The sequence below is a fragment of the Aethalodelphis obliquidens genome, unplaced genomic scaffold (assembly GCF_003676395.1).
Source record: "Aethalodelphis obliquidens isolate GAN/ISIS:26980383/991018 unplaced genomic scaffold, ASM367639v1 scaffold8, whole genome shotgun sequence".
NCBI classification, from domain to species: Eukaryota; Metazoa; Chordata; class Mammalia; order Artiodactyla; family Delphinidae; genus Aethalodelphis; species Aethalodelphis obliquidens.
The window spans coordinates 50207661-50234594 of NW_020837952.1; the positions used below are offsets into that span (position 1 = coordinate 50207661).

At 41.5% G+C, this 26934-nt stretch overlaps 1 protein-coding gene and 1 long non-coding RNA gene across 11 annotated transcripts; both read right to left on the reverse strand.

The window, feature by feature from the left end:
* Positions 1–26288, reverse strand: PRDM4 (PR/SET domain 4). 10 transcript variants are annotated; one of them, XM_027107456.1, is made up of 12 exons: positions 26270–26288; positions 25654–25920; positions 22379–22512; positions 19627–19812; positions 17247–18041; positions 14792–14941; positions 13664–13803; positions 12629–12714; positions 11518–11645; positions 10577–10891; positions 8852–9020; positions 2879–3545 (listed from the first exon to the last, which is right to left on the reverse strand). In XM_027107456.1, exons 2-12 carry the CDS (start codon positions 25662–25664, stop codon positions 3233–3235), a joined length of 2427 nt encoding a protein of 808 aa, XP_026963257.1. In that variant the 5' UTR covers positions 25665–25920; positions 26270–26288; the 3' UTR covers positions 2879–3232. The 10 variants fall into 10 exon arrangements, with proteins under 10 accessions (XP_026963264.1, XP_026963257.1, XP_026963256.1 ...); XM_027107455.1 differs by lacking the exon at positions 26270–26288 and adding an exon at positions 26102–26234; XM_027107459.1 differs by lacking the exon at positions 26270–26288 and adding an exon at positions 26102–26233 and having other exon boundaries at positions 13664–13782.
* LOC113620956 (uncharacterized) lies at positions 1619–2820 on the reverse strand. The gene is made up of 2 exons (XR_003432991.1): positions 2295–2820; positions 1619–1813 (listed from the first exon to the last, which is right to left on the reverse strand). It is a non-coding gene; the product is annotated as an uncharacterized LOC113620956 (long non-coding RNA).
* Positions 26289–26934: the final 646 nt, after the last annotated feature.

A 26934-nucleotide genomic window follows, 5' to 3' on the forward strand; every position in this document is an offset into this window, starting at 1 on the left:
GGTATGCCCTAAGGACCTCATTTTAGCTTAATCACTCCTTTGAAGACCTTATCTCCAAATACACTCACATTCTGAGGTACTGGGGTTAGAATTTCAATACATGAATTTTGAAGGAACACAATTCTGCCCAAAACAGATGATATCATTTATATACCTGAAGTTGTTTTTGAGTGTTTGACTCTAAGATGCAGCTTGGTGATCAGGTAATACAAGTTTACATACTTAATAAGGGGCTGATAGCTCTGGCAACGTTTATGTTCCTCAAGACACACCAGCAAGTGTGAATATAGGTCAATAGGCTGAAAAGGCTGAAGCAGACTAGATCCTGTCACCTCTTTGCCCTCTGACGTACGGAGGAACTCAGCACACATGCAAGATTGAAACTCGCCTTTTAAGGAAGGAAACAGCAAACATGCATATACTGATCCACAAGAAGACTGCAAACTAAATAGTTTCTAGGCTTTGGCCTTGAAAACTCAAGTCACATCAGTTTTACTTGTCTCACTAAAATCTAGGACTTCTTGGGTCATGAATAGCCATATTTTAAGGATAGAAATCTGTGCTAGGATAACCTAAAACTAAAGAATATTAGCCAGTGCTCACTGTATGTTGAGCACTGTGCCAGCCCTTTACATGAATTAACATCAAACAATACTATGAAATGGGAACTCTTATTAGTAGTCTCTGCTTACAGTTAAGTAAAAAGAGGCACAGAGAGGTTACATAACTTGACTAAGCTTCCAAACCATCGTGCAGCAAAACCCAGATTGGAGAACGTTCAGCAGGGCTACAGAGCCCACACTCATAATATCCTGCCTCTGAATGTGACCATTTACCCAACAGCAGACTGATCCCAGCAGCAGCAACAGATGAGGGCACCTGCAATGGGCAAGGAAGGCTCAGAGTTAAATCTTGTCAAAGGGGCAGCTACTAATTTACTCATCTTGTGAGAATGACTTATAATGTGTCACTTAAGTCTAAGAGGTAAAAAAAAAAAAATGGAAGACACAGTTGTAAAGCAAGCAACAACAGCTACATTTTCACCTCAACTATTTCCCAGAATTCCTCTTTTACTGTTTTACATAAGGTTTATCTATCTTGGGCAGCACTTCAACTAGCACCTGGAAATGAAGAAATTTAACCCAGCGTGAGCCAGAGTTAAAGGGAGAAAGGTGCTTGTAGTTCTAGCACCGATGGTTTCCTGGGGACAGGAGTCGCTGCCACCAGGATGCCTTTACCAGCTCAAAAGGCTGAGATCTGAGTTGCCTCAGTCCCACCAGAGCTCCCTGATGAAGCCTTCATGGCCCAGTGTTGACAGCCACCTCTAACCACCATACCTCACCAACTCCCTCAACTGTAGACCTGTAGTTCTCCAAGGAGACAGCAAAGTAAAGGCACCACCTTAGGAAGGAAGAGGGCAGGGATGAGAGCTGGAAACACAGGGAGCATAGTTTATTTAAGCACTGTTATGCAGAAGCATGCGAAAATATAATTTCAAAGCTACAGTACTTAGGAAATACTTTCTCCACTTCTGACCTTAAGAAAAACTCAAGTTGTACCTCATTTTCCCTAAAAATACTCATTCCTCTCCGTCTACAAAATGAGATTACAAGAGGAATCGTATTTTTTAAAAAGTTTTTATTTTAATCCTTCCTAGAGGAATACAGATTTGAATGAAATACATTCATTCCATAAATACATTAGCAGCAAAACCTTCCCACCAAGGTTCTCTCTACTCCAGCCCAGAGGTCGCGCCTTAGAGCAGGAGAGCATGTTCCATCAACCGTCAACTTCAAGATGTGTTTGCTTCTTGCTGAAAGCAGGAGATGCATGAGAGACAAGGTGAAAAGATCAGATGGGTAGATAATTAAGCTGGGACCCTGAAAACACACCCACGTGGTGACCATTTAACCTTCTGCACTTCCCAAATCCTTTGGCATCCACCATGCTTAACTGATGAGGTCCTTCATTGTAGACAACTGGGAAGGCCTAATCTTGCAAATGCACCAATATCTCATCTGTCATTCTGAGTTGGCAACATTTTAATGGTGTCTTGATCCTTTTCATAGGGTAAGCCAGATAGGAAGGATCATTCCCTCCTTCCTTCCCTGGGCCAAGGTACCACTTTGCCAGCTGGGTCCACATGTCCTTGTTATCAGGAGACGATGCAGCAGGCATTACTTGGCTTGCTACACCCCCAGATCCCCTTTGTCTGGGTGCTGGAGGCTTCACTGGAGACAGAGACATGTCTAAACCTACAAAGACCTCTAAGGAACAACCACCAGATCTCTTACCCCAGCTTCAATCAAAGCTAGCTTCTTGGACAGTGGCCCAGGCATCTCTCCTTTTCTTCTCTCCATCAGTGCCTACTGCCTGGCTGCTCCCTTTTTTATCTGTCCTCTAGGTACCTGCTGAAATTTTGGGAAGCAAGACCTACCCTAAACTCCCAAGCAGCCAGGAGAGATTAAGGTAGGTGGTGCTTTAAACTTGTTAGCTGCAGTCAAGAGTAACAAGCTTACGTTGTTATATTCCAATCCATTCTGGGAAGTCACAAGTCTGCATAAAACAAAACACCAGAACCATAATCAGGACGACTGTAAGGCAGGGACCAAGTTTAGAGTGCTACCAAATCAGTGGCTTGGGAGAAAAATGGAATAATGAAAGAATTTAAAATAAATCTGATTTGTTTGGGCAGAGAGCAGCTCTGACTCAGGCATAAATGTATCACCCAATTATGTAAATAAAAAATAGATCTCAGGGCTTCCCTGGTGGCGCAATGGTTGAGAGTCCGCCTGCCGATGCAGGGGACACGGGTTTGTGCCCTGGTCCGGGAAGATCCCACATGCCGCGGAGCAGCTAGGCCCATGAGCCATGGCCCCTGAGCCTGCGCATCCGGAACCTGTGCTCCGCAATGGGAGAGGCCACAACAGTGAGAGGCCCGTATACAGCAAAAAAAAAAAAAAAAAAAAAAAAAAGATCTCAAAAGTTGACACTTTCCTCCCCATACGCTACTTAAAAATAGGATACATGCTCTTTTTTCAATCTTTCTTAAAGTGTTTTCATTAGGATACTCTTCTATAAGTGCTTTATCCGTTCCCATTTAGTCTGTTTTGACTGTTGGCTGGAAGGAAATCAGAAATTATTTTATATAAAAAGCACGGTAGTGGATAACTGGTCATGTGTGTTTTTCCCTTTTGTATTTTCCATCCGAAACAGCTGGCTCCTTTTCCTTTCATTTATGTGTAGACAGAGCCTCGTCCGCGGGATACACAGCACTGCTAACCCGGCAGCCTTCTGCCCCCACAGGGTCCGCGAGCTCCTCCTCCTCCGAGTCGTCTTCCTCCTCCTCCTCCTGCGCTGATGAACTGGACGTGGGCCCTTTGCAGGTTTTCAGGTGTCGGGTGAGATGATATTTGGTTAGATAAGCCTTTGTACACTTTTCACAGACATAATCCCGTTTTCCTTCATGTGAATTGAGATGTTTCTTTAAGTGATTTGTTCTCAAGAACAGCTTATCACACTTGGGGCACTTGATCTGGCGTTCTCTAAGAGGAACACAAGAAAAAAACATTTGATTTGGGGTTACAAATGACAACTGAGGCACACGCTTATTCTGCACAACCTCAGACCTTTGTCAGAGAAGCTCTACCCAAGTAGAATCAAACTTTTTTTTTTTTTTAACAGGAGATGTATCATATAGAAGAGTCATAAAACATTTGTAGTTTAAACACCATAGACTGATTCTGCTTGTTTTAGAACTCTATGTAAATGGGATCGTACTGTATGTATCTCTCTTGTGTTTTGCTTCTTTCACTCAGTATGATGTTTCTGAATTTCAATCAAGTTGCTGTATCAGTAGTTTGCTCCCTTCCATGGCTGTAAGCTACTTACAAATATACCACAACTTATCTGTGGCACTGGCTCTGTCTGTTGTTAATGGGTATTCTGGTGCTTTCCAGTTCTTTATCACCACAGGCAAGACTGCTATGAACATTTCTACACTGCTGTGTGGATTTGCATACGCATCAGTTCCTCTAGGGCAGGGGTCCACGGCCTGTTCGGAACCGGGCCGCACAGCAGAGGTGAGCAAGAGAAGTTTCATCGGCCGCTCCCCATGGCTCGCATTACCGCCTGAACCATCTCCGTCCCCCATCCGTGGGAAAACCGTCTTCCATGAAACCTGTCCCTGGTGCCGAAAAGGTTGGGGACCGCTGCTCTATGGCATATACTCAGGAGAGGCATAGCTGGATCAAAGGATATGTACATCTTCAATTTTACTAGATAATGCTACGCTGTTTTCCAACATGGCTGTATTGATATACACATCCATCAACAGCCATTTGAGTTCCCGTTGCCCCACATTCTTACCAACTGGAAAACTCAAATTTGAAAACATTTGCCAATTGACCAATACACAATGGTATCTAACTATGGTGTTACGGTAGCCCCTACAACAAAAAATTATCCAGCTAAAGATGTCAGTAGTGTCAAGGGTGGAGTAAACTTGGCCTAGACATTTAGAGCTGAAAAGAAACTTAGGGATCACACAGAGCAGGAATTTTTTAACTCTTTTTTTGAGCAGCTGAACCCTACGTCTTAATGAAAGTCCAATATGTGAAGCAAATAAAAGGGGGTTAAAATCCTTGATGGAGTGTGAGGGTGCAGCGGAAAGTTCTGAAGCCTGGTTTCCTTAGCATTTCTACCACCTTCTCCCAGTAGGACGTGGCAGAGAAGAATTCTGTGGAGCTACAGGACAGGGAAAACTCAGTCCCTGCCTTCATGGAGCTTACATTCTAGTGGAGGACTCACACCATAAACAAATTAAAAATATATAATGTGATATCAGATAGTAATAAATACTATTAAAAAAAATGAAGCCAGGTAAGAGTGACAGAGTCCTGTTTTAGATGAGATAATCAAGGAAGGCCATTCTGAGGAATGACAAACTTAAGCAGAAACCTGAATGAAGTGAGGGAGGAAGACAGGGAGATATCCAGAGGGAGAAGTTTCTAGGCAGAGGCAGAACAGTGCGAAGGCCCTGAGACTGTGTTCAGTATGCTGAAGTAGTAGCAAGGGGAGGCCCAATGTGGGTAAAATAGAACAGTATGAGAAAAGCAATAAAAGATGGAGTGGGACACGTAATCAAGTACCACTACCACATCATGAAGGGACTTCTAGTCAATGAAGAATCACGACTGGAGATGTGCACAATCTGACTTATGTTTTAAATATATCACTCTGGCCACTGTGGACGAATACAGCGTGTGTGTGGCACCTGTGTGTATATCTGTGTTGGGGAATGGATGAGGAGAGAGAAGAGCAGCAGGGAAGTCAGCTGCGACACTACTGAAGTTGTCCATAAAAAAGATGCTGGTGGTCTCAACCAGGCAAGAGCTGAATGAAGGAAAGAATGGAAGACTGAGTTGAGGATGACTCCAAGGTGTTTGGCTTGAGCCACTGGGATGAATGGTGGTATCATTTTCTGAGCCGGTGAACACTGGGGAAAATCAAGTTTGTTGGGTTAATACGAAGAGTTGAGGTTTGGACTTATCAGGTTTGAGCTGCCTAGCGGACATCCAGAACTCAGAGATGCTGAGTGAATGGTTAGTTATATAAGGCTGGGGATAAAGATCACAAAGCCACGGGACTAAGGTAACGACCTAGAGAATAAGCGCCCCACTCGTACTCTCAAGTTCCTTTCTTAGAGGAAGGGCAAAGTCCCATGCCTTATACTCCCAGGGGAACACTGGGAGAGGAACAACTCCTACATTTGACTTTAGGGGCTATAGTTCAGATAAACAGAAAGAATTCCAATACGAACATATGCATTTTGAAATGCCTAAAAGTAAAGATACAAACAACTGAAAATTTTACCAATTATCTCTATAGGAAGTCTCATTCAAAAATATTGGTTGGGGGGGCTTCCCTGGTGGCGCAGTGGTTGAGAGTCCACCTGCCGATGCAGGGGACACGGGTTCGTGCCCCGGTCCAGGAGGATTCCACATGCCGCGGAGCAGCTGGGCCCGTGAGCCGTGGCCGCTGAGCCTGTGCATCCGGAGCCTGTGCTCCACAACGGGAGAGGCCACAACAGTGAGAGGCCCGCGTACGGCAAAAAAAAAAAAAAAAAAAAAATTGGTTGGGGAATTCTCCAGCATTCCAGTGGTTAGGACATTCACTGCTGAGGGCCTGGGTTCAATCCCTGGTTGGGGAACTAAGATCCTGCAAGACGTGTGGTGCAGCCAAAATGTGTGTATGTGTGTGTGTGGGGGGGTGTGTGTGTGTGGGGGGGTGTGTGTGTGTAGGGTGAATGGTGCTTCTTTTATGAATGACTTATACTAGCATAAAGTCTTGACAGTCCTAAAACAACTTTTATACCATGGGAGTTTGGCAGAGGCTTATTATATTTTGTCATCATGAGAAAGTGTCCAGATCCACATTTAAGAAAACTGCTTTCACTGGTCAACATCTGATAAAGCCAACTTCCACCCCAAAAGGAGATAAGCAGTTATGACTAATCTCAAAATAATTTCTATTTCATTATGCTGTGAAATGGCTACCATAAAAGCAAGTGCAAATTTACACATCACTTGAAAGAATAGAAAGTTAAGGTCAAGGAAGATAATAACTCCTCTTTATGTGTGGTTTTCAAGAAGTAACAATATAGCCACTTGCCAGAGATACTGTGAAACAAGTCTTTCATTTGGATCAACTGAGTAGCACTCAACACTGACTGGACATTAGACTCACTTGGGGAGCTTTTTAAAAATACCAAGGCCAGGGCTCTACCCCTGACCAACTAAATTAGAATCCCTGGAGCTGGGGCCCTGGCACCAATCACTGTTTTTCACATTTCCCAGCTGATTATCATGAGCAGTGTTATCGGTTGGATATTTGTCATCCCCCCACCCCCACTCCTAAATTGGTATGTTGAAGCTGTAAGTCATAATGTGATGGTATTTGGAGGTGGGGGCCTGTGGGAGGTAATCAGGTTTAGATGAGGTCATAAGGATGGGACCCCCATGATGGGATTAGTGCCCTTATAAGAAGAGGAAGAGAGACCAGAGCTTGCTCGCTCTCTCCACCATGTGAGGACACAAGAAGGCAGCCATGCGCAAGCCAGGAAGAAGGCCCTCATCAAAACCCAACCATGCTGGCACCCTGATCTCGACTTCCAGCCTCCAGAAGTTTAAGAATATAAATTTCTTTTGTTTAAGCCACCACCCAGTCTATGGTATTTTGTTAATGGCAGCTCAAGCTGACTAATATAAGCAGCTAGACTAAATGATCCCAGAGATCTCTTTCAGCCCTAATTATGTACAAGCATATCTAATATTTGATAATTAGTGTGTCAAATTTCTAAAATTTCATACTAAGAATGAAACCACTTAATGAAGACTTTGTTTTATAAGGTCACTTTGAGAGTTTGGAATGTAGATCCAGACTCCTTGGATGTTTTAGTGTTTCAGGTTGCACTGTGGCTATGAATCAAAGAGCTGGTATAAAAGCAAAATATTTATCTAAAACCCGTAATAAGAATATAAAGTTTCCATTTTTTATGGATTTCTAAATAATAATTCAAGCTAATGTTTTCTCCCTCTTCTAACACTTGCTAAAAGCTCAGGACCACAAAATCTGTTCTCTTTTCTCTACTACTACTGTAACTAACACAGGCTGGGCAATTAATTACACTTGGATCCATGCAATAAAATCCTAATAGGTCTCCCAATACTTGGCCTTCTCCTCCTTCAATCACCCTTTCCTGCTGCCAGAGTAACCTTTATAAAATGAACATCTCAAAAAAAAAAAAAGAACATTTCACCATGACATTCTTTCCCTTAAAATCCTTCAATGCCTGTGCAAGAATGTGAATACACGTAACATTACTAACTATATACTTAAAAATGGTTAAGACAGTAAAATTTGTGTTTTATGCCATAATTAAAATACACACATGCAGGCACACACACGAAGCACAGAATAGTTCCTGGTACATAGGTAGGAAAAATGCTTTGGTGACTCTCCATTATTTCCAGAATGAAATTTAATTTTTTTAGTTGGATAAAAGGCTCTTCATGATTTGTCTGCTGCCTCTCTCTCTCTCGCTCTCATATACACCCAATGCTCTAACTATAAAGAACCACTAGCGGGACCTCCTTGGTGGTCCGGTGGTTACGACTCTGTGCTTCCACTGCAGGAGCACAGGTTCGATCCCTGGTCAGGGAACTAAGATCCTGCATGCCACACGTGCAGCCAAAAAAAAAAAAAAAAAAGAAAAGAAAAGAACCACTCGCATTTCACAGTCCTTTTCGCATACTCCATTTCATCTGTCTAGAACAGTATTCTCATCCCTTACCCTTCACTGTCTCCCTGAATAACTCTAATTTATCTCCTTTAATGCTTGCTCAAACTACCAGGACACTTTCCCAGGACACTGCAGGCTGGGCTGGATCCTCCTCTCTGGTCTCTCAGGACCCAGCGCTTACCCTGACATCTGCAACACAGTATAGCAATTACTCTTCTGTCTCTTAATGCTCTCCAAGCTCTTTAAATCCAAGGACCATCTCATCTTTGTATTTTTACCACTTAGCACAGTGCTGGACATCAAGGAGGTACTTAGAAATTTGTTAATGAAATGATGTTTTGAAAATATGAAAAAAAAGGAAATACAGAGAGTAGAGGTGAAAAATAAGAAAAACAAACAAGTGAAATCTTCCAGGATAAACCAAAACGTTAGTTTTCCAACCTCTGCTTGGCTACGTGGAACACAGGAGGCACCAACGGGTGCCAAGGCAGGAGACAGGTGACAAGCCTCGTTCCCCGCCCGAGGGGTGTTGGGCTGCGGGCGACTCACTGTGTGTGGATGAGCACGTGCTGCTTGAGGTCCTGCCTCCGCATGAACAGCTTGTCACAGTAATCACACTTGAGGTTCTTCTCGCCCGTGTGGATAACCATGTGGGATTCCAGGTGAGCCTTCTGGGTGAAAGACTTGTCACACAAAGTGCACCTGTAGTTCTTCTGACCTGCACATCAACCCGAATTACCATACCATGAATAAAACTGCCACGAGCATTCTCAGGATGAAGAGGCACACTGTATGGGTATGTAGCAGAGGCAGTAATAAAACAGAACTGACTGTAAACTGGAACTTCACTTTCTGGGACTGTCTACCCAGAGCCACTCAGAGCCACTGAATTTATATTCTGCAACTAAAGCTAGTGAAGCTAACAAATCTGACCTCCTAGGACTGCTTACACACACACACACACACACACACACACACACAGACACACACACACAGACACACACACACACACTTTTTAATGTTTATAGCTAACACATGATATAAACTCTGGAAAAAAAATCACTTATAACCCCAGTGCCCAACTTAATTCAATTATTTGTTTTAAAAAACTCATGAAATCTAGTACTTGCCTATAAGCAAACATATTTTTACAACCTACATTTTAGTATTCTTTTTTAAAACATTTAATATGACCTTATAAACCAGGGATGAAATAAAATCCTTTTAAGAATGCAGAAATAGGGACTTCCCTGGTGGCTCAGTGGTTAAGAATCCGCCTGCCAATGCAGGGGACACAGGTTCAAGCCCTGGCCCAGGAAGATCCCACATGCCGCAGAGCAATGAAGTCCGTGCACCACAACTACTGAGCCTGCACTCTAGAGTCCGCGAGCCACAACTACTGAGCCCACGCACCGCAACTACTGAAGCCTGTGCACCTAGAGCCCATGCTCCGCAAACAAGAGAAGCCACCGCACAGCAACCAAGAGTAGCCCCCACTCGCGCCGCAACTAAAGAAAAGCCCACACGCAGCAACGACCCAACACAGCCAAAAATAAATAAATAAATAAATAAATTTACATTAAAAAAAAAAGAAATAAAGTTACTCTAAGTCAGGGGTCAGCAAACCTTTTCTTACAGGTCAGTCAGAATCTTAAGCTCTGTGAGCCATATGGTCTCTGCTGCGACTACTCAGTCTTAATGGAAAAGAATGAGGAAAAGCTTTACTTTCAAAGATTTGGAGAATGAATGACCCAGCCAAGAAAACGAAACTAAAGCAGTTACTTTATAGCAAAGTAAAAAAGTAAGTGAAAAAAGTAAGTGCTAAGAGAAAGGGGTTGGTTTGTATGGAGTTTAGAAAATAGAAACTCAACAAATTTTGGCAGTGTTTACTGAGCAATATTCAAAGGAAAGAAACTGGCTGTGGCTGGTGACCAGGGGTGAGCTCTAATGGGAGGCTCAGGCTGTTTCTGTAGAATTCCCTTTAGGCCCAAACACATACACCAACTTCCTGATTATTAACTGCATTTTTCCAGTCACCTTCAAACTATGGTGGGGGCACCTGGAAAGTGAAGCAACTTAATAACGAGAAGTAATACTCTCTGAGGAGGCACAGTTATCCCACCAAGATTTATGACCCAACAAAGTCCTGCTGACAGCCAGCTGGATTCTTTCTAACATCTGATCTCAACTCTACCTGCAAGACTATCTTGCTGCCAAGGCCTTACTAATTTCTAATTTTTCAAAATTCCACTTTGATGGCCCAACACAACTTACCTGTATGTATCTTGAGGTGGGTCCGCAGGTTGCTGGGATCACTAAAAGCCTTGCTACAGAAATCACACTTGTGGGGCTTCATACCCATGTGACCCATAAAGTGAACATGAAGTTTGGAAGGAGAGATAAAAGCTTGGGGGCACATGGAGCACTTCCACTTCCTTTCTTTGCTGTGGCTTGGCCCATGGCTGCTGCTGTGGCCCTGGCTAGGAAGATGGTTATGGATGTGGCTGGTCAGGTGGGCTTTGAACTCTGTATAGGAACTGCACTCCTTGCCACAGTTACAGAGGTGCACATCTGGGTGTTCAGGAACACCTTAAGAGAAAGATTATTCAATGTCTCCTGATACTTAAATTTAAAAACTTGTTGATATTAGTAACTATTGCTTATAATTCTCCCTTCTACCAAAATTTCCAGCTTGCCCACTACCTGTAAAATTAAAACATCTTGTTCAATGCTCTAGTCCCAGCATCTCAGATAGCGTGTCAGGCACATACATAGGGAACACTTGGTAAATACTGGATTATAAGGCACCTTTCCTAGGAAAAAAACTTAAGATTTTGTAGCATACAAACTCCTAAACATCACTTGTCATCATGACACAGTGCAAGAAAAAGCCTATGAAGGTTAAACCAACTCAAGAAGCTTTGCTGTCCTTTATGAAATTAAACTGTAATGGTTCAAAAGGAACATAGGAACTTCAAATTCCACAAATCAAAGTCCTAACACAAAAGTTCATACTGTCTGGTCAATAACAATTAGCTTATGAAGAATCTCACGGATTTTAACACTTTTAACATGGGGTAATATCCTGCTTTTATATACACAAAGGTATGGGATTTGTTTCAGCTTACATGTAAATCATTCCCAAAACTCTACTACTGGTCCTTGGTGCTTTTACTATGCTAGATTCATAGCAAACAAGTCTTACATAAACTTACCAATCTGCTGAGCATAATCCCGGCTGTAATAAAAAAGCAGTTCATTTTCAGGAGGGATATCTTGTGAGGTGCAGAAATAGATTTTTCCATCATGGGGATAAGCCACCAAATTCTGCTCTTCCCGATTCCTAAGTCATCACATTTAACAGATGAAGCATATTAAATTTATTTTATTAATTAAAAAAAATTTTTTTGGCTGTGCCACAAGGCTTGCAGGATCTCAGTTTCCTGATTAAGGATTAAACCCAGGCCACAGCAGTGAAAGCCCAGAATGCTAACCACTAGGTCACCAGGGAACTCCCATCAAGCATATTAATTTTGAAATATACACTAAACACACCATATCCCTACAGCAAAATCCTATGAAAACTTAGATGTACTATTTCTCTGGGTCATTTCTCTAATTCCCTATACTACCTATTAGGAGTAACTTGCATAGAAACAGAATTCTTACTTCAATATCGTCCTTTATAGTCAGAAATACTACAGTCTGTTACTGGAAGAAAAATAAATAAAGTCTTAAAACAATATAACGAAGACACAGAAATAGATAGCTGAACAAGAATTAACCACAACAGCAGCCTAAGGGGTTGACTAATAGCTAATATAAAGAAAAGGTACCCGGGCTTCCCTGGTGGCGCAGTGGTTAAGAGTCCGCCTGCTGATGCAGGGGACACAGGTTCGTGCCCCAGTCCGGGAAGATCCCACATGCCACGGAGCAAATGGGCCCATGAGCCATGGCCACTGAGCCTGCGCATCTGGAGCCTGTGCTCCGCAACGGGAGAGGCCACAATAGTGAGAGGCCCGCGTACCGCAAAAAAAAAAAAGAAAAGGTACCCACTTGCAAGGTCAATGGTAATTGTATCATTCCCTACTGCATTAGTAAGTTGAATAAACTGTTCATAAAACAAGGATAGTTTCTTATATTTTGATTTATAATAACCCTTAGTCAACAACTACTGGGGTGAAGAAGGTGAAAAGTCTTAGGCTTTAAGGTATGTTCAGATATCACTGTCATTTGGATTCTTCGATTCTTCCCTATTTTATTCAAAGCTTCCTACTGAAAAACATCTGAATCGTAACTATTTCTTTCATCCAAGTCTACTCTTACCTGGCTCTGCGCACAAACATCATCCAATTACATTCATTTTCGTCAGTTGTAATGATGCAGAATTCTAGGACACCACTGTGGTATATCTGTCAACAAAAGGCAAACATACACATCAGATGAACTGAAAAGTGATACACAATGCTACTAAGTTTAGTCTAGCAATAATCTCATTTACTTTGCAGTAGGTACCAACTTTCCTAGTCAGTGTGAAAATACATGGTTGTCTTCTCAAATGTTTGCCATTTCACCAGTCCCCCTATTTCCAGCAGTACAATAAAGACCACTAGAGACCTACAGTTAGTGCTCAGCGTATAGAATCATGTTGCTCTTGATTATTCACATTTTGGCTTGACTGGAAAAGACATAAGAAACAGTCTGCTTGTCTTCACCACCTACCACATGAATGGACATTAAGGTCAGAGAACCACCTCTTCTCATTGTTTCTCCAATGCACATAGCATTCCTCTATGTTTACTCCTGGATACCACAATTAAAGTCCCCAATGCCAGTGGCACTCTACCTTTCCAACTATCACAAGACCCATTTCCCCCTTACTTCAATTTTTGCAGGCATCATTCTCAACCTATTGACTAAAATTCTATATAAACATGTTATAGGAATAGCTGTTTATATCAAAAACTTAAGTTTCTAGCCCCTTCCGTTAGAAAACTAGAGAAATAATCTTAGCTTCCAATTCTAGAATTGTTTCCCAAGCTAAATATTGGAGGAATGTTTTAGTTGATTGCAAAATAAGACTTTCAACATATAAACAAAGTCCATGGCCTCAGCTACCACAAGTAATAAAAATGAATAATCGTTGAGTTATCTAACAAAATGGAGACTAAAACAGTTTATCTTCCATATTCAATACCTGATGCTTTGCTATGTATAATAAGTTGGCTACTAAGAACAGAGAGAATGTACTATTAAATGACTGATAAGTGAAAGGCACTGTATGAATCTTGGCTAAGTTTTTAACTACCTCATTACAGTAAAAGCAACCAAAAGTCATAGAAAAGTTTCATAAACACTGACCTTCCAGATATGATTAACTGCCTTGTCTGTCCATTCTGCTACTTCCATGGAGTGACTTTGCTGGCCAATAAGAGGCCCAAAGCAAGTCCGCACAGGAATGGTTTCTCCAGTCCATACACCTATCAGTGGAAGGACATGAACTACACAATCAATGATTTAAACATCTAATCAGATAGAGAAGAGAGTAGCTTAACTCATACAAAGAATCTTATTTTCAATGAACCTAAGTACTACTGATATTCTAGCACTCCTGAGAGGTAGATAAGTCTTATGGGTCCTATCCTGTAAATAAGGAAAAAGTAATAAACAGATTAGATAGGGGCTCAGAAGAAATAAGCAGAGTAAGAAACAGTATCAGAATTCCTGAACCATTTTTATACACAAGGAACCAAACCATGTCCCTCCAAATACGTTATTTTGGAGTTGATACATAAAAAAGACTAGAGAACATCATTCTATCATAAAAAAGTAAAGCAATTACTACAAAATAAATCAAACTTCTAAGATCACTTGTGCTTAAAGCACTGCTCTTTACTATCTAAGCTGTTTATTGCTTTCAATTGACCCATGCCTAAGTTACACCTGAAAGAATAACGAACCTAGTGTTGTATTTTCGAAGAATGGCACAGTGATTCAGATACCATGTGAAGTTCCAATATGGATAAGCATACTTTGGCAGTCTACATTTCTTATTACCTTTTCCTAAGGAGTATTAGGCAATTTACAAACATCTAATGTAAATATCTTTAGTGATAAAGAAGTCATCAATGGTGAATTTTCAATGTTTTATAAAAGAAACTAAGTTTCAAGGAGTGCTTTGTCATGATTATTGATAGTGGATGATACAGCTGAAAATAAAAGTCAAGTCTTCAAAGACTCAGGCTAGGATTCTCTCCTCTATTCAATTCTGATTCTAAGAAAGGGAAACTTTTCCAATAAAGTTTTCAACTTGATGTACTGCTGTCACCCCTGGACAAGACAAATATTCCATAAAAGGATAAATCTCAGCTATAAACTGACTTCTGGATCAACCAAATAATCACTAAATTACACACATCCACTTTTACAACTTCACCCTACAAAGGAAGAAGAACCTCTGATGGGGTTTTATGGTTCCAAGGGTCTTACCAACATCTGCTCCCACAATTGACTGGCGGAGAACAAGCTGCTTTGGGAGAGAAAGCCTCGCTCTGCTCTCTATTGGAGTGTCAGGAACAAAAGTCACCGGTCCGTGATCTGGGCAGTCTGAGGGATAGGCTCGGTCACAGAGAGTGCACCCTGCAGATGGGAAATTTGAGACATAAATGGGGTCAGTTCTAGCAGGCAAATGAATGACCACCTGCTTTTTTATTTAAATACAAATTATTAAAATGTAACCAGTACGAAGCAAGGTTCTAGTAGAAATTCTCTGATCAAAGAACCACTTTCTTACACTAAAATATATATCCACTGTTATATCTCTCTTCAGCAACATTTGATATTTTTCTTTTGATCCAACTGGACAAGTTTTCTATTCAATGCGTAAGAGAAAGACTGATCAAAAAATAAGCCTACATTACTTCAAGAATCAAGTATATATTACTTGAATAGATAAGTAATACCTTGAGATATGATGTTCTAAAGTCCAAAAGATTCCAATTCTACCAAACTATAAGAGGAAACTGAGTTGAAATGCTGTAGCGATGCAAAACCAAAACAGAGATGACAACAGAGCACAACAAAGTCAGAGCCAGTTGCACCACTGCCCTCTTTTGCTTCACTATTAACAAACTGGCTGACCACGCTTTGATGACAAGCTCTTAAGACAAAAAAAATATGCAACCTGCTCTTTGGGACAGCAGGTGAATCATATTCTTGCAAACATATTTGCTTAACATTCTTAATTCTTATTGTTCATGTGGTCTTTTTGCATTGTCAGAAAAAACGCTAAATTCATATTCTGTTTTCTGTGCTTACTGTAACTTCACTCTTACAAGCTCAGGAGTGTCCTCCTTCTCTATAAATCTTCTGTTCTATTCTTTTACTTTCCTTTCTCACTGCTACCTTAACAGTAGTATTAATGACCCTATTTAGTCAATGATTGTGTTCAAACTTTCCAAATTCATTCACAAAATAGCTGTAAATACATAAACCTTAGAATCGCAGCCTTCTAGGTGCCTTTTTCTCCTAAGAAATCCATTAGAAATTACTGCTTAAATGGCATAAAATATCAGTAAGTTTTCATATTTAGCCAAAGCAGTAATAATATATTACTTCTTCGAGTACTACTTGATTAAAAATTCTTTGAATATCAGACTAGAGATCCCCTACACTCTATGAGAACTTATTCTCCAATGCTCTTAACAAGAAACGATGTTAACTCTTCAAACAAAGGAGATTCAGAATTCATACTGCAAAAAATGCTTACAGGTTTCCTTCAAAGATATACAAGTACATACTGCAAAAAATGCTTACAAGTTTCCTTCAAAGATATACAAGTACATGTAAGTACATGTAAGATGTTCAACATCATTAGTCATTAAGGAAATGCAAATTAAAACCACAATGAGATGCCACTTCACACCCACTACAATGGGTATTAAAAAAAAAAAAGTCTTGGCAAACATGTAGAGAAAATGGAACCCTCATACACAGATGCTGGGAATGTAAAATGGTGCAGCCACTTTGGAAAATAGTCTGGCAATTCCTCAAAACGAGGAATTCCACTCCTAATATATATCCAAGAAAATTAAAAACATATGTTCATACAAAAACTTGTACGTGAATGTTCCTACCAGCATTGAACATAATGGCCAAAAAGGAGAAACAACAAAATATTCATAAAAGATAAATGGATAAACAAAATACGGTATATGCATACAATGGAATATTCTTCTTCCAAAAAGAGGAATAAAGTACTAATACATGCTATAACATGGATGAGCCATCACAACATTATGCTGGAAAGAAGCCAGACACAGCCACATAATGTATGATTCCATTTATATGACATGTCTAATAGGCGAATCCAGAGAAAGTAGATTATTGGTTGCCTGAGAATGGGGGGCAGGGGTGAGAGTGACTGCTAATGGGGTTTCTTTACGGGGCGATAAAAATTTTGGAATTACACAGTGGTGATGGTTGCACAACCTTGTCAGTATACTAAAAACCACTAAACTGTACACTTTAAAATGCATATGTGAATTATATTACACATGATCTAATAAATATGTCTTATGTTGAAAAAGCAAATGGCATGTCACACAGAATACCTTACTGAAATTTACTTCTATAATTAACTATTTGTGAAATCTTGGGAAATATCTTAAGCATTATTAGGCTAAGCTTACCTGTAAAATACAGAAATGACTGTTTCCTTACTTCAGGAAGATGCTATAAGAACCAACAAAATGTCTATATACTGTTTGGCTTACCTGAGGAAAAGGCACCACATTAATACAAAGGACAATACAAAGGCAAATAAAAGTTCCAAAGTCTAGTTACTTTCTATACTCCCTTAACACCTGCCTTTGTGACTAAACCTGTTAAGGATGATGGCCCTTTCTATCAGTATCTCCAAAAGAAAAAGGCTAAGCACACTCACAAATTGTAAACAAGGTTGCCATATTTTCCTTGTTTGAATTGGAGTCTTCCATTTGCAGTGAAGGTGGTACAAAAGAAAGACTGTCTGAAGACACATCTACATGACCTGTCCCCATAGCAACCTCCTGGGTGATGGAGGAGACAGCCACAGGTTCTAGGCTTAGGCCAACTTCATGGAGGGAAACAGATTCTAGGGAGGCGAGGTTGTGTGAGGTAGAGAGTGCCACGCTTACAGAGTTGGTGCTCATGGCCACGGTGTGGATGGAGTCACTGAGGGCACTGTCAGACATTCCGTTGACCCGACTTGCAATGTGGTCTGTCTCCATGACCACAGGGAGCTCCAGGCCATTCCCATGAATGGGTATCACACCACCATGTCCTACAGTTTCTGCTGCAAGGTTGTTGCTCACAGAATCCACAGACAGAGGTTCATGACTTCTGGAGCCATTTGGGATTTGGGTATGCTCGCCTGCAACACCATCCATGGTAAGCTCTTCTGCCATTCCATCTGTAGAGATTGGGCTGGTGACCCTAGAGACGTTCTCCATAGTGATTGTTGTGTCCAAGGCCACCTCATGGCCATCAGTGGGATGAAGACTTTGGGCACCATGTGTGTTCACAGAGCGAGAGTCTATTGAAACAATGCCTGGTTCTAATCCAACATTTCCATTGGACTGATAGGGATCTAGCGCCGAAGGGTTATTGGTGATAGATAATGCTGTATTACCATCAACATTTATAGAGTTAGGGTGGATATACTGAGGAGGTGGTCTGTCAGCTAAATAAGATAAAATGCCTGAGAAAAGGAAAAGATGAGATATCAGGAATTTTTCAGTATATTGTTAAATATAAAGAATTCCAAATTCCTTACAAATGTAACTAAACTAAAATAATCTACTACCTATTTCTTTGGTTTGATATCTATATACTTTATAAATAGCAACATACATATACAATTCAGTTTTTCCTGTGAAACTCAGAAATCATAAAAAATTAACTATGTTCCTTTTAAGTCACTAGAAATTAATCACTTATAAATGCTGCCTTTAATATATACATGGCTGGAGTTCCTGAGTCTTAAGATGCTGAAATCTGCTCTATAAGAGTTAAAAGGTAAAATCATTTAAAAGATTTTCCATGTGAAAAATAAAAATTAAATATAATTTTTAACTTATTAGACTATCAGAAAACATTAGGCTCTATTCAAAACAAGTCACAATTATACCTGCTTTATTAAAACAGAAAAAAATATTTGAACACTCGTGCTTATGAAGATGTGGTGAAATGGTACTTGCTGCATTGCCAGTAGAGCCTAAATTTCTAAATCCTCTTTGGAAAGTATCTACAATAATAACCTCAAAAATGTTCATACCCTCTTGCACAAGAAATTCCACTTATGGTAATCTCACCTAAATGCATTTTGTAAGTATTATACACAAAGACATTCATACATGGTTATTAAAAAAACTGGAAAAAACTGTCCAACAATAAAGATATAATAAACCATGGAATATCCACTCAGTAGAATATAATGCATCATTAAAAAGGATAATTATGAAAACCACACAGTAGTTGGGAAAAATAACTATGTAAAAATAGAGAAAAATATTAAGTAAAAAAAAGGGTACACAATTGTATAGAAAGTACTATATAGTGTTAATTATGAAAAACAGTAAAAACCTATACATACAAATAAAAGACAGGAAGGAAGTACACCAGAAAGATGGATGATGGGACTATGAATGATTCCCCTTCCTCCTTATTTGCTAAATTTTTTGAAATGAGTATATAATACTTCTAGAATAAAAATTCAGTAAACTTTAATTTATAATAAACAATGACACTTGTAAGCAGGACATGTGGTTGATAGGAATTACAACTGCAGAATTATAAAAACTGAACCAAGGAGATGCTAGAGGAGACAAGAAAAACTGTTTATGTGCCATTAAGAAATTAAGCTTAGGGCTTCCCTGGTGGCGCAGTGGTTGGGAGTCCGCCTGCCGACGCAGGGGACGCGGGTTTGTGCCCTGGTCTGGGAGGATCCCACATGCCGCGGAGCGGGTGGGCCCGTGAGCCATGGCCGCTGAGCCTGCGCATCCAGAGCCTGTGCTCCGCAGCGGGAGAGGCCACAACACTGAGAGGCCCGCGTACCGCAAAAAAAAAAAAAAAAAAAAAGAAATTAAGCTTAATCAAACTGCTATGTTAATATGTTACCTATATGTTCTAAGAGGAAAAGTACATAAATATGAACAATTTTTTCCCACAAAGATTAATGTCTAATAGTGACAAACAGAAAAAAGTGTTATTCAAGCCTTCAAGAACTGAAATTAAGAGCTGGCTGAATTTTTCCTCCTAAATTCCTGAATAACTATAACACTTACCAGGTAGAATGGTTCTGAAGTAACTGCTCTCAAGGTGGGGGTAAGGTGGTGGAGGTAGGGTGTAGTTTCTTTCAGGTAACCCACACATCACCCCTCGATCCCCAATACCCATTGGGAGCATGAGAGACAAAGCAGAAGGCAGAGAGCTCAGGGAGGGACCCAGGTTTGGAATCGCCACTGGCAGCCCTACAAAAAAAAATTTTTTTCTCCATTAAAAGTAAGTATCTTAGGGCTTCCCTAGTGGCGCAGTGGTTAAGAACCCGCCTGCCAGTGCAGGGGATATGGGTTCGATCCCTGGTCAGGGAAGATCCCACAAGCCGCGGGAGCAACTAAGCCCGTGCGCCACAACTACTGAACCAGCGCTCTAGAGCCCGCAAGGCACAACTACTGAAGCCTGCGTGCCTAGAGTCCGTGCTCCGCAACAAGAGAAGCCACTGCAATGAGAAGCCCGCACACCGCAATGGAGAGTAGCCCCCGCTCTCCGCAACTAGAGAAAGCCCGCTCGCAGCAACGAAGACCCAACACAGCCATAATTAATTTTTTTTTAAAAAGTAAGTACTTTAAAATTCTGTAATCACTTGCTCAACTCTTAGGAAGGTTTTTGCAATGGGCAAAAATCTCACCTAGCAGCCCTTTACATCCACAGATAGGTAGTGTTGTGCAGACATCCACAAACAAGTCCTACATTTAGTCAAGTTAGTTTTAAAATGCCAACTTGATCATCCAGTTGTCTATTGCTCTTAAGTATCAAAGCATTTAATTACAATTAAAAACCTAGTTTAAATACAATTTAAGAAAACAAATTATAAGAGATAAAAAGAATGGGAAGAAACATACCAAAGATCAAAGAAATATATCAAAGTTCAGAGTGGTCTCTGAGTAGTGATAGAATAGTTGTTTGTTTTTCTAAGAATTTTCTTTCTTTCTTTCTTTCTTTCTTTCTTTATTTGGGTCTTTGTTGCTGCGCACAGGCTTTCTCTAGTTGTGGCGAGCAGGGGCCACACTTCGTTGCGGTAGCTTCTCGTTGCGGAGCACGGGCTTCAGTAGTTGTAGAGTGCAGGCTCAGTAGTTGTGGCCTGCGGGCTCAGTAGTTGTGGCGCAGCACAGGCTTAGCTGCTCCACGGCATGTGGGATTTTCCCGAACCAGGGCTTGAACCCGTATCCCCTGCACTGGCAGGCGGATTCTTAACCACTGTGCCACCAGAGAAGTCCCCAGAGTTTTTTAATTTATTTTTGCACTTTACTATATTTTCCATTTTATATGGTGAGAACGTTTCACTTAAAAAAAGATATGCTTCTGGGCTTCTAGGGGCTTCCCTGGTGGCACAGTGGTTGAGAGTCCGCCTGCCGATGCAGGGGACACGGGTTCGTGCCCCGGTCCGGGAAGATCCCACATGCCGCGGAGCGGCTGGGCCCGTGAGCCATGGCCGCTGAGCCTGCGCGTCCGGAGCCTGTGCTCCACAATGGGAGAGGCCACAACAGTGAGAGGCCCCCATATCGCAAAAAATAAAAACAAAAACAAGAAGGCCTGGGCGCAGCAACAAAGACCCAATGCAGCCAAGAAAATTAATTAATTAATTTTTTAAAAAATGTTTCTACTTGGAAATTAATGTAAAGCTAAATGTAAAACTGTACATACATATTTTCATATAATCTTTTGTATATACGCTGTACTTCATGATTTTTAAAAATTTGTACTTTATATTTACCTTGGACTATATCTATCCGCAAGTGCTAAAGTGACCCTGTGCCTACGTATCATAATGAACAATCACCAACTTGGGCAGTGCTGATTCGCATTATTTTTGCCAGTGGCAGTATTTTTTAATAGGTTTTTCCTCCTCAATAAGAGTGTCCACTAAATGGAATGCCTAAGAGATAATCAAATGAGTTAAGAAGTAATACTTTTTTTAAAAATTTCTTTTGTGGACACTAAAAGAAATGTGAAGACACCCTAGTTTAGACAAACCTTATTTAGCGGCTGCATATTAGTAATTAAGCAGGTAATTCTCTATAGAGAACTAAACAACTTAATAGATTTAAAATACTCTTAAACATTAACTCTTACTTTGATAAAATCCAATACATTACAATGTCAAAGACCGAAGAATCACTGTCTTGCCACTGTAAGACTCAATGGCTTACTTGTTTCATTTCTATTTCAGTAGAAAGAAAAAATTGAACTAGCCAGATAAAAAGGTTTTAAAAGTACAGCGATGGGGGAAAATGAGCTTTTCCTATACTATTATTCTGTCCCAGTACTGAGGCTCAGGGGGAGTTCTACGTAGGAGCTTCATCTCTGAAACCTCCTCTTTGACCATAATTCTAGGCCTGGTGTGTTTGCAGCTGTTGCCAGTTTGATATCATAGAAAATAAAGCTGAATTTCCCATGTGTTCTAGGAATAGTTATTACAGTAACTTTGATTCTCTCCTAATAACCCAGGGACAGAATGCCAAGGGGGAAAACAGATGAATGGGTAACCCTAGATAAAATGCCAAATCAACTACAGCTCTACAGACAAAAGGCCACTAACCCAAGAAGAGAACAACCAGAAAAAAACCACTACTCCTATTCTATCCACTAGGACTTCAGTACTCTAGGAAAATTGCTGCCACATGTGGAACCACCATTTAGACCTGCTGGGCTTCTCCCTTCCACTCTTAAAGGGGCTTTCACCCCCCCTGTAGGCTCCATTTAGAACTGATAATGCAATTAAGTGCTGAAATTCAGTCACTCTCCCTTACCACTCACCTGGGGCTGGGATGGCATTGTGAGTGGGTGAGGCAGTCAACCCCAGGTGACTCCCTGAGACTGGCAAGGCATTGCTCACAGAGGATGAAGTCAGCTGCTCCATCCCCACTGGGCTCAGGTTCATTTCATTCATCCTAAGAAAGAGCAGACACAACCAGTTATGCAAAAAATTACCTCAGTGACTCTGTTTAACGTACTGAAGAACCTGAAACAATGGAGGTGGGGAAATGGGACTTAACCAACTATGACTTCATTTCTATGCTCACAGCTCCCTGATAACTAGTGTCATTGGGATTCAGAGATGTTAACTCAGCCATCATATAGCAGAAACAGGATTTAACTCAGGTGTGCCTCGCTCCAAACCCTAAGCACACTATCTAACGCAAAGTTTGCAATCCTTAGAGCACACTGGCAACAAGGGTTTGTTTTTTAAATTCACCTAAGTTTTTTCCTTCACAGTATTTAGTTTCTCCAACCGGCTTATTACTTTAAACCAGGAGTTTTATAGACAGTCTGTTTTAACTTACTCAAAGAATTTTTACTAATTCCTTTTACCAGGAGTTAAAGTGATACTGGGTGTGAATTAGATTACCAGTCGTATAAAGAAGCACCATATCTTCTCCATGGATCAGCATTTTATTAAAATTCTGTATAGATACCTTAATAATTAATCAATAATTTTAGTAATATCCTCCACATATCAAGGTTCATTAGGCAAGCTTTGCTAGCTACTTTATAAAAAATTACTTCATATTTGCTCACCAATTCTACAAAATAAGGTAACCAAGGAAACAGTGGCTCAAAGAGGGCTTGTCATATGCCCCAAATCACACAGCAATGAAATAACACAGATCATGCTGCAAAATACTGTCAGAAAGTTTTTCAATACACCAAACTTTTTTTATCTAGAGACCATTTTTGGCTGAAGAATCTGAGAACTGCTTTTTCCATAAAATCCATCTTGTAGTGCCATTGACAAAGTCATTAGAATAAGAGTATACTAATTTGAATAAGATACTACTAGAGATTGTTATCAGTAAGTATTAGTTCCTATGTCAGAATTTAGAGACTGCCATATTATAAACAACTTCAAGGGGCCAGCCAACAGGCTATCCAAAGGAGGTCACCAGTGACCTCCAATGCTTATACTGAGTTATCAGTGATTCAAGTTCATGCGCGTGCACCTATGTACATGGGAGGGGTGAAGAACAGGAAGGGGAACCAAATCGGTCTACACACTCCTTAGCAGTGAAGGCAAAACTTAATAGGTTTTTAATCTGAAAAATGGCAATATCAGCTGCCAATCAACATGAAAATAATAACAACTAATACTTATTACTCCCTTACTTTAGGTGTTAGGCACTGGGCTAAGTGATAACATGTAATTACCTCACCTAATCCTTATAACTACTGTGAGGTAGGTATTATTCTTAATCCCATTTTAGAGAGGAGAAAATTGAGACTCAGGCTAAGAAACTTAACCCCAAATTACATTAACTACTAAGTGGTAGAGTCGGGATTTAAATCCAGGTCTGCCTAATTTAAGAAAACTAGTAAGTCGCAGAATTGGCATTTAAGTCCAGGTCTGCCTAATTTAAGAAATCTAAACTCTTAACTATGACTAGAAAAAGACAATTACAATAAAAGAAACTCTTTGCCTTTTACAGTCCCAACACTTACGATCTGTGTATTTATATTGTGGAGTATGTTTAAAGTCCCACATAGACCTATTCCTGAATTACTCTCTATCCATAAGCTTCAACCTTACTCCGGGCTAGGTATCTCATACAACTAGGCTCCCAGACGTTAATGAAGTGTACAAAGCTGAGGGCGACACCCTATATAGAGTAGGCATTCTGAAATATGTATTTGATTTGGATGAAGCAATGCAAACTCATCTTTACTAGAAAGACAACTAGCATCACATGGCAAATGAGATACACCTTATGAAAGACAGCACATTAATAACAGTATTTAATTATGCTATAAAAGAATGCAAAAATCCTTATAGCCTAAAGAAGCGATAGCTAACAATTTTGAAGGTTTCTGGGTTTGGGGTGGTTTAAAACAGACTTTTCCTGTGACTTTATAGCTACAAACATTAACTAAAACTTTAGAACCACTGGAGCAGTAATGACCTACAAAAAAATGGTTACGATAATTTTTTTAAGTACAATTAAAAGTCTGTAGCTTCAAATTCCATGCTGAAAATTTCTGAGTATTAATCTGTGCACCTCATCTCAAGATGAAAATCAAAACGGTGCTTCTAGGTTGACTCTTAGGCCTTCTCAAACCAGTTCAAACCGGAGTTTAATGTGAGAGGCTCAGCAGATTTCTGCTTTGCTGTGAGTCACTAAAATGTGATGATCTCAGCAGCCATAAACCAAAGGTAACTAGTATCCCACAGAGAGAAAGCAGATGAAGGGAATTTACAGTATGAGCCTCAAAAGACTCCCTCATTCCAAAGTGCAAGTCTATTCTAGCTCCTTTTCCCATATGGGATGCTAGGAAGCAATCTTGGGAGAAGGGCCAGAATCAAGATACTAAGCTCGCTCTTCTTCCCTATGCATTCATTGTAGAATCATATCCTTCATCTTCTCTAGTTTATGTGACCTATGTATGAACCATTTGTTGATCTTACGACTTTTTCGTAGAATGACATAAGAAGCTAACTGAAATGCAGCCACTTTGCAAATGCAATGGACAGTTTCAGTAATTTGGATGAACTTTTTTTAATCTTCCTTATCCTCAACATACAGCCTATGAAAGGACTCATAAAGAATGGCCAAATGTAACTATTTCTCTGACACACTTCTGTACTGTAGTGGCATGGTACCACAAAGTACTTTCAACATTAACACGGAGCCTGCACAATTAATAACTTAATTTCTCTACATTACCAGCCAAGCCAGACGGTAACCAGCAAAATTCAAGGTGAAACATGGTTTTGAGCTAAAAACACACTTCGAAATCCAGATGAAAATATTATTAAACGCGCAAATAACTCAAAGGCAAGGATAAAGATGTCCAACGAGCCAACAATCGACGTAATGGCTATTCGGAACAACTACTCACATTTGGAGTAAATCAAATTTAATGAGAGTATATTCAACCCAATACTGGTTTCTGGATGTTTTGTTCCCTTTGGGACAAACCCACTTGCCAATCGCACCTGTAACCTGCCCAATGGCACCAAAAACAAAAGCACTCTTAAGTCTCATTTGCCAAATGTTTTCCAAAGATGTCACCAACGCTGAGCTCACCAAGCTACTCACCTGTGATGCATCTGCTGGGGGCCAAGTGTCAGAGGAACGCGCACACGGGTGGTGGAGAACCGGCATCAGGGTTTGCGTTCCAGGGTCACGTGCTACCGCATCTTGCTTACAACCGCTGCACAAACGCGGCCATTCTTCCCCGGGGCCGCCCGGGGCAGCCCAACTTCTCCCGAGGGCCGGCGGCCGCGCACCCCGCCGCGAGATAAGGCATGCCGGGGGACACCCGGGGCCTTTCCTCCAGAAGCTTCGGGAGGGGGGCTACCTAACCTGAGGGGGAGGACAAGGGCGGTCACCAAAACACGGGAAGGATGCAGCCCCCGTCCCCTCGCCTCCAGAGAGCCCGGGCCTGCTGACACTGCCTCCCAAGGGCGGCCAAGTCGCCCGCTCGCCGGCATGGGGCCCGCAGGCCGCCCTCGCCCCGCCCCGGCCGGGCCCGCGCGCAGCCCACCTGCCGGCCGCGCGGGGGTCGCGCACGCCTGCCCCACTGCTTTGTTCCTCATCCGGGCAAAGCTCGCCTCGGGGCCCTCCCCGCCAGCACGACCCCCCGCCCCGGGGCCCGCTCGCCTAACGTTTCCCGCCCGGCCCGGCCCAACCCGTAGTGTCCTCAGGGCCGCACCCTCCAAGGCGCGTTTCCGGCTCCTCAGCCACTCTCGGCGCCCGCTGCCCCGCCCCTTGTGCGTGTGCCCCTCCCCGCCACGGCCCGCAACCGGCGCCAGCGCACCGACTCCCCCTCCCCCCAAACCACCCCGTTCCGCGCTTGCGCGCCGCGGGGACTCGGGCCGGAGGGGGCGGGCCGTGAGAGGCTCGGCCCGGAACGTCTCGTCTCAGTCCGGCCGGGTCGAGTCGAGCGCCGAGCGATCGATCCCGTTGCTAAGTAACCAGGGCTGACGTGCGCGCAGGGAGTGAGTTCTGAGTCTTATAAATCCACCAAACTTAGGATTTCAGTCTTCCTGGCATTCTCCTAGTAGCAAAGCGTGGGTCCACGCAAGCCCACAAAATTTGAAATAAGGGACTTAACCTAGAGGTGTTGGTGGTGTTGCCCAGGAGGAGTTGAATATCCCGAATATTTGTCGTCATACGTTACATCTGAATGTTGCTCAGTTTCCTTGCTTGAAGTCATAAAGAGTGGTGTTTGGGATTTTGTACAAATTTCCTTCCCCTTCTCTCTTTGCCGTTCGTTCCCTACTGCATGTCAGGCACTGTGCTAAGCCCTAGGGATACTGAGATGGCTTTAAAGGAAAGTGGTCCAAGTTCGTGAGGATTGGACAATGAAACTACAGC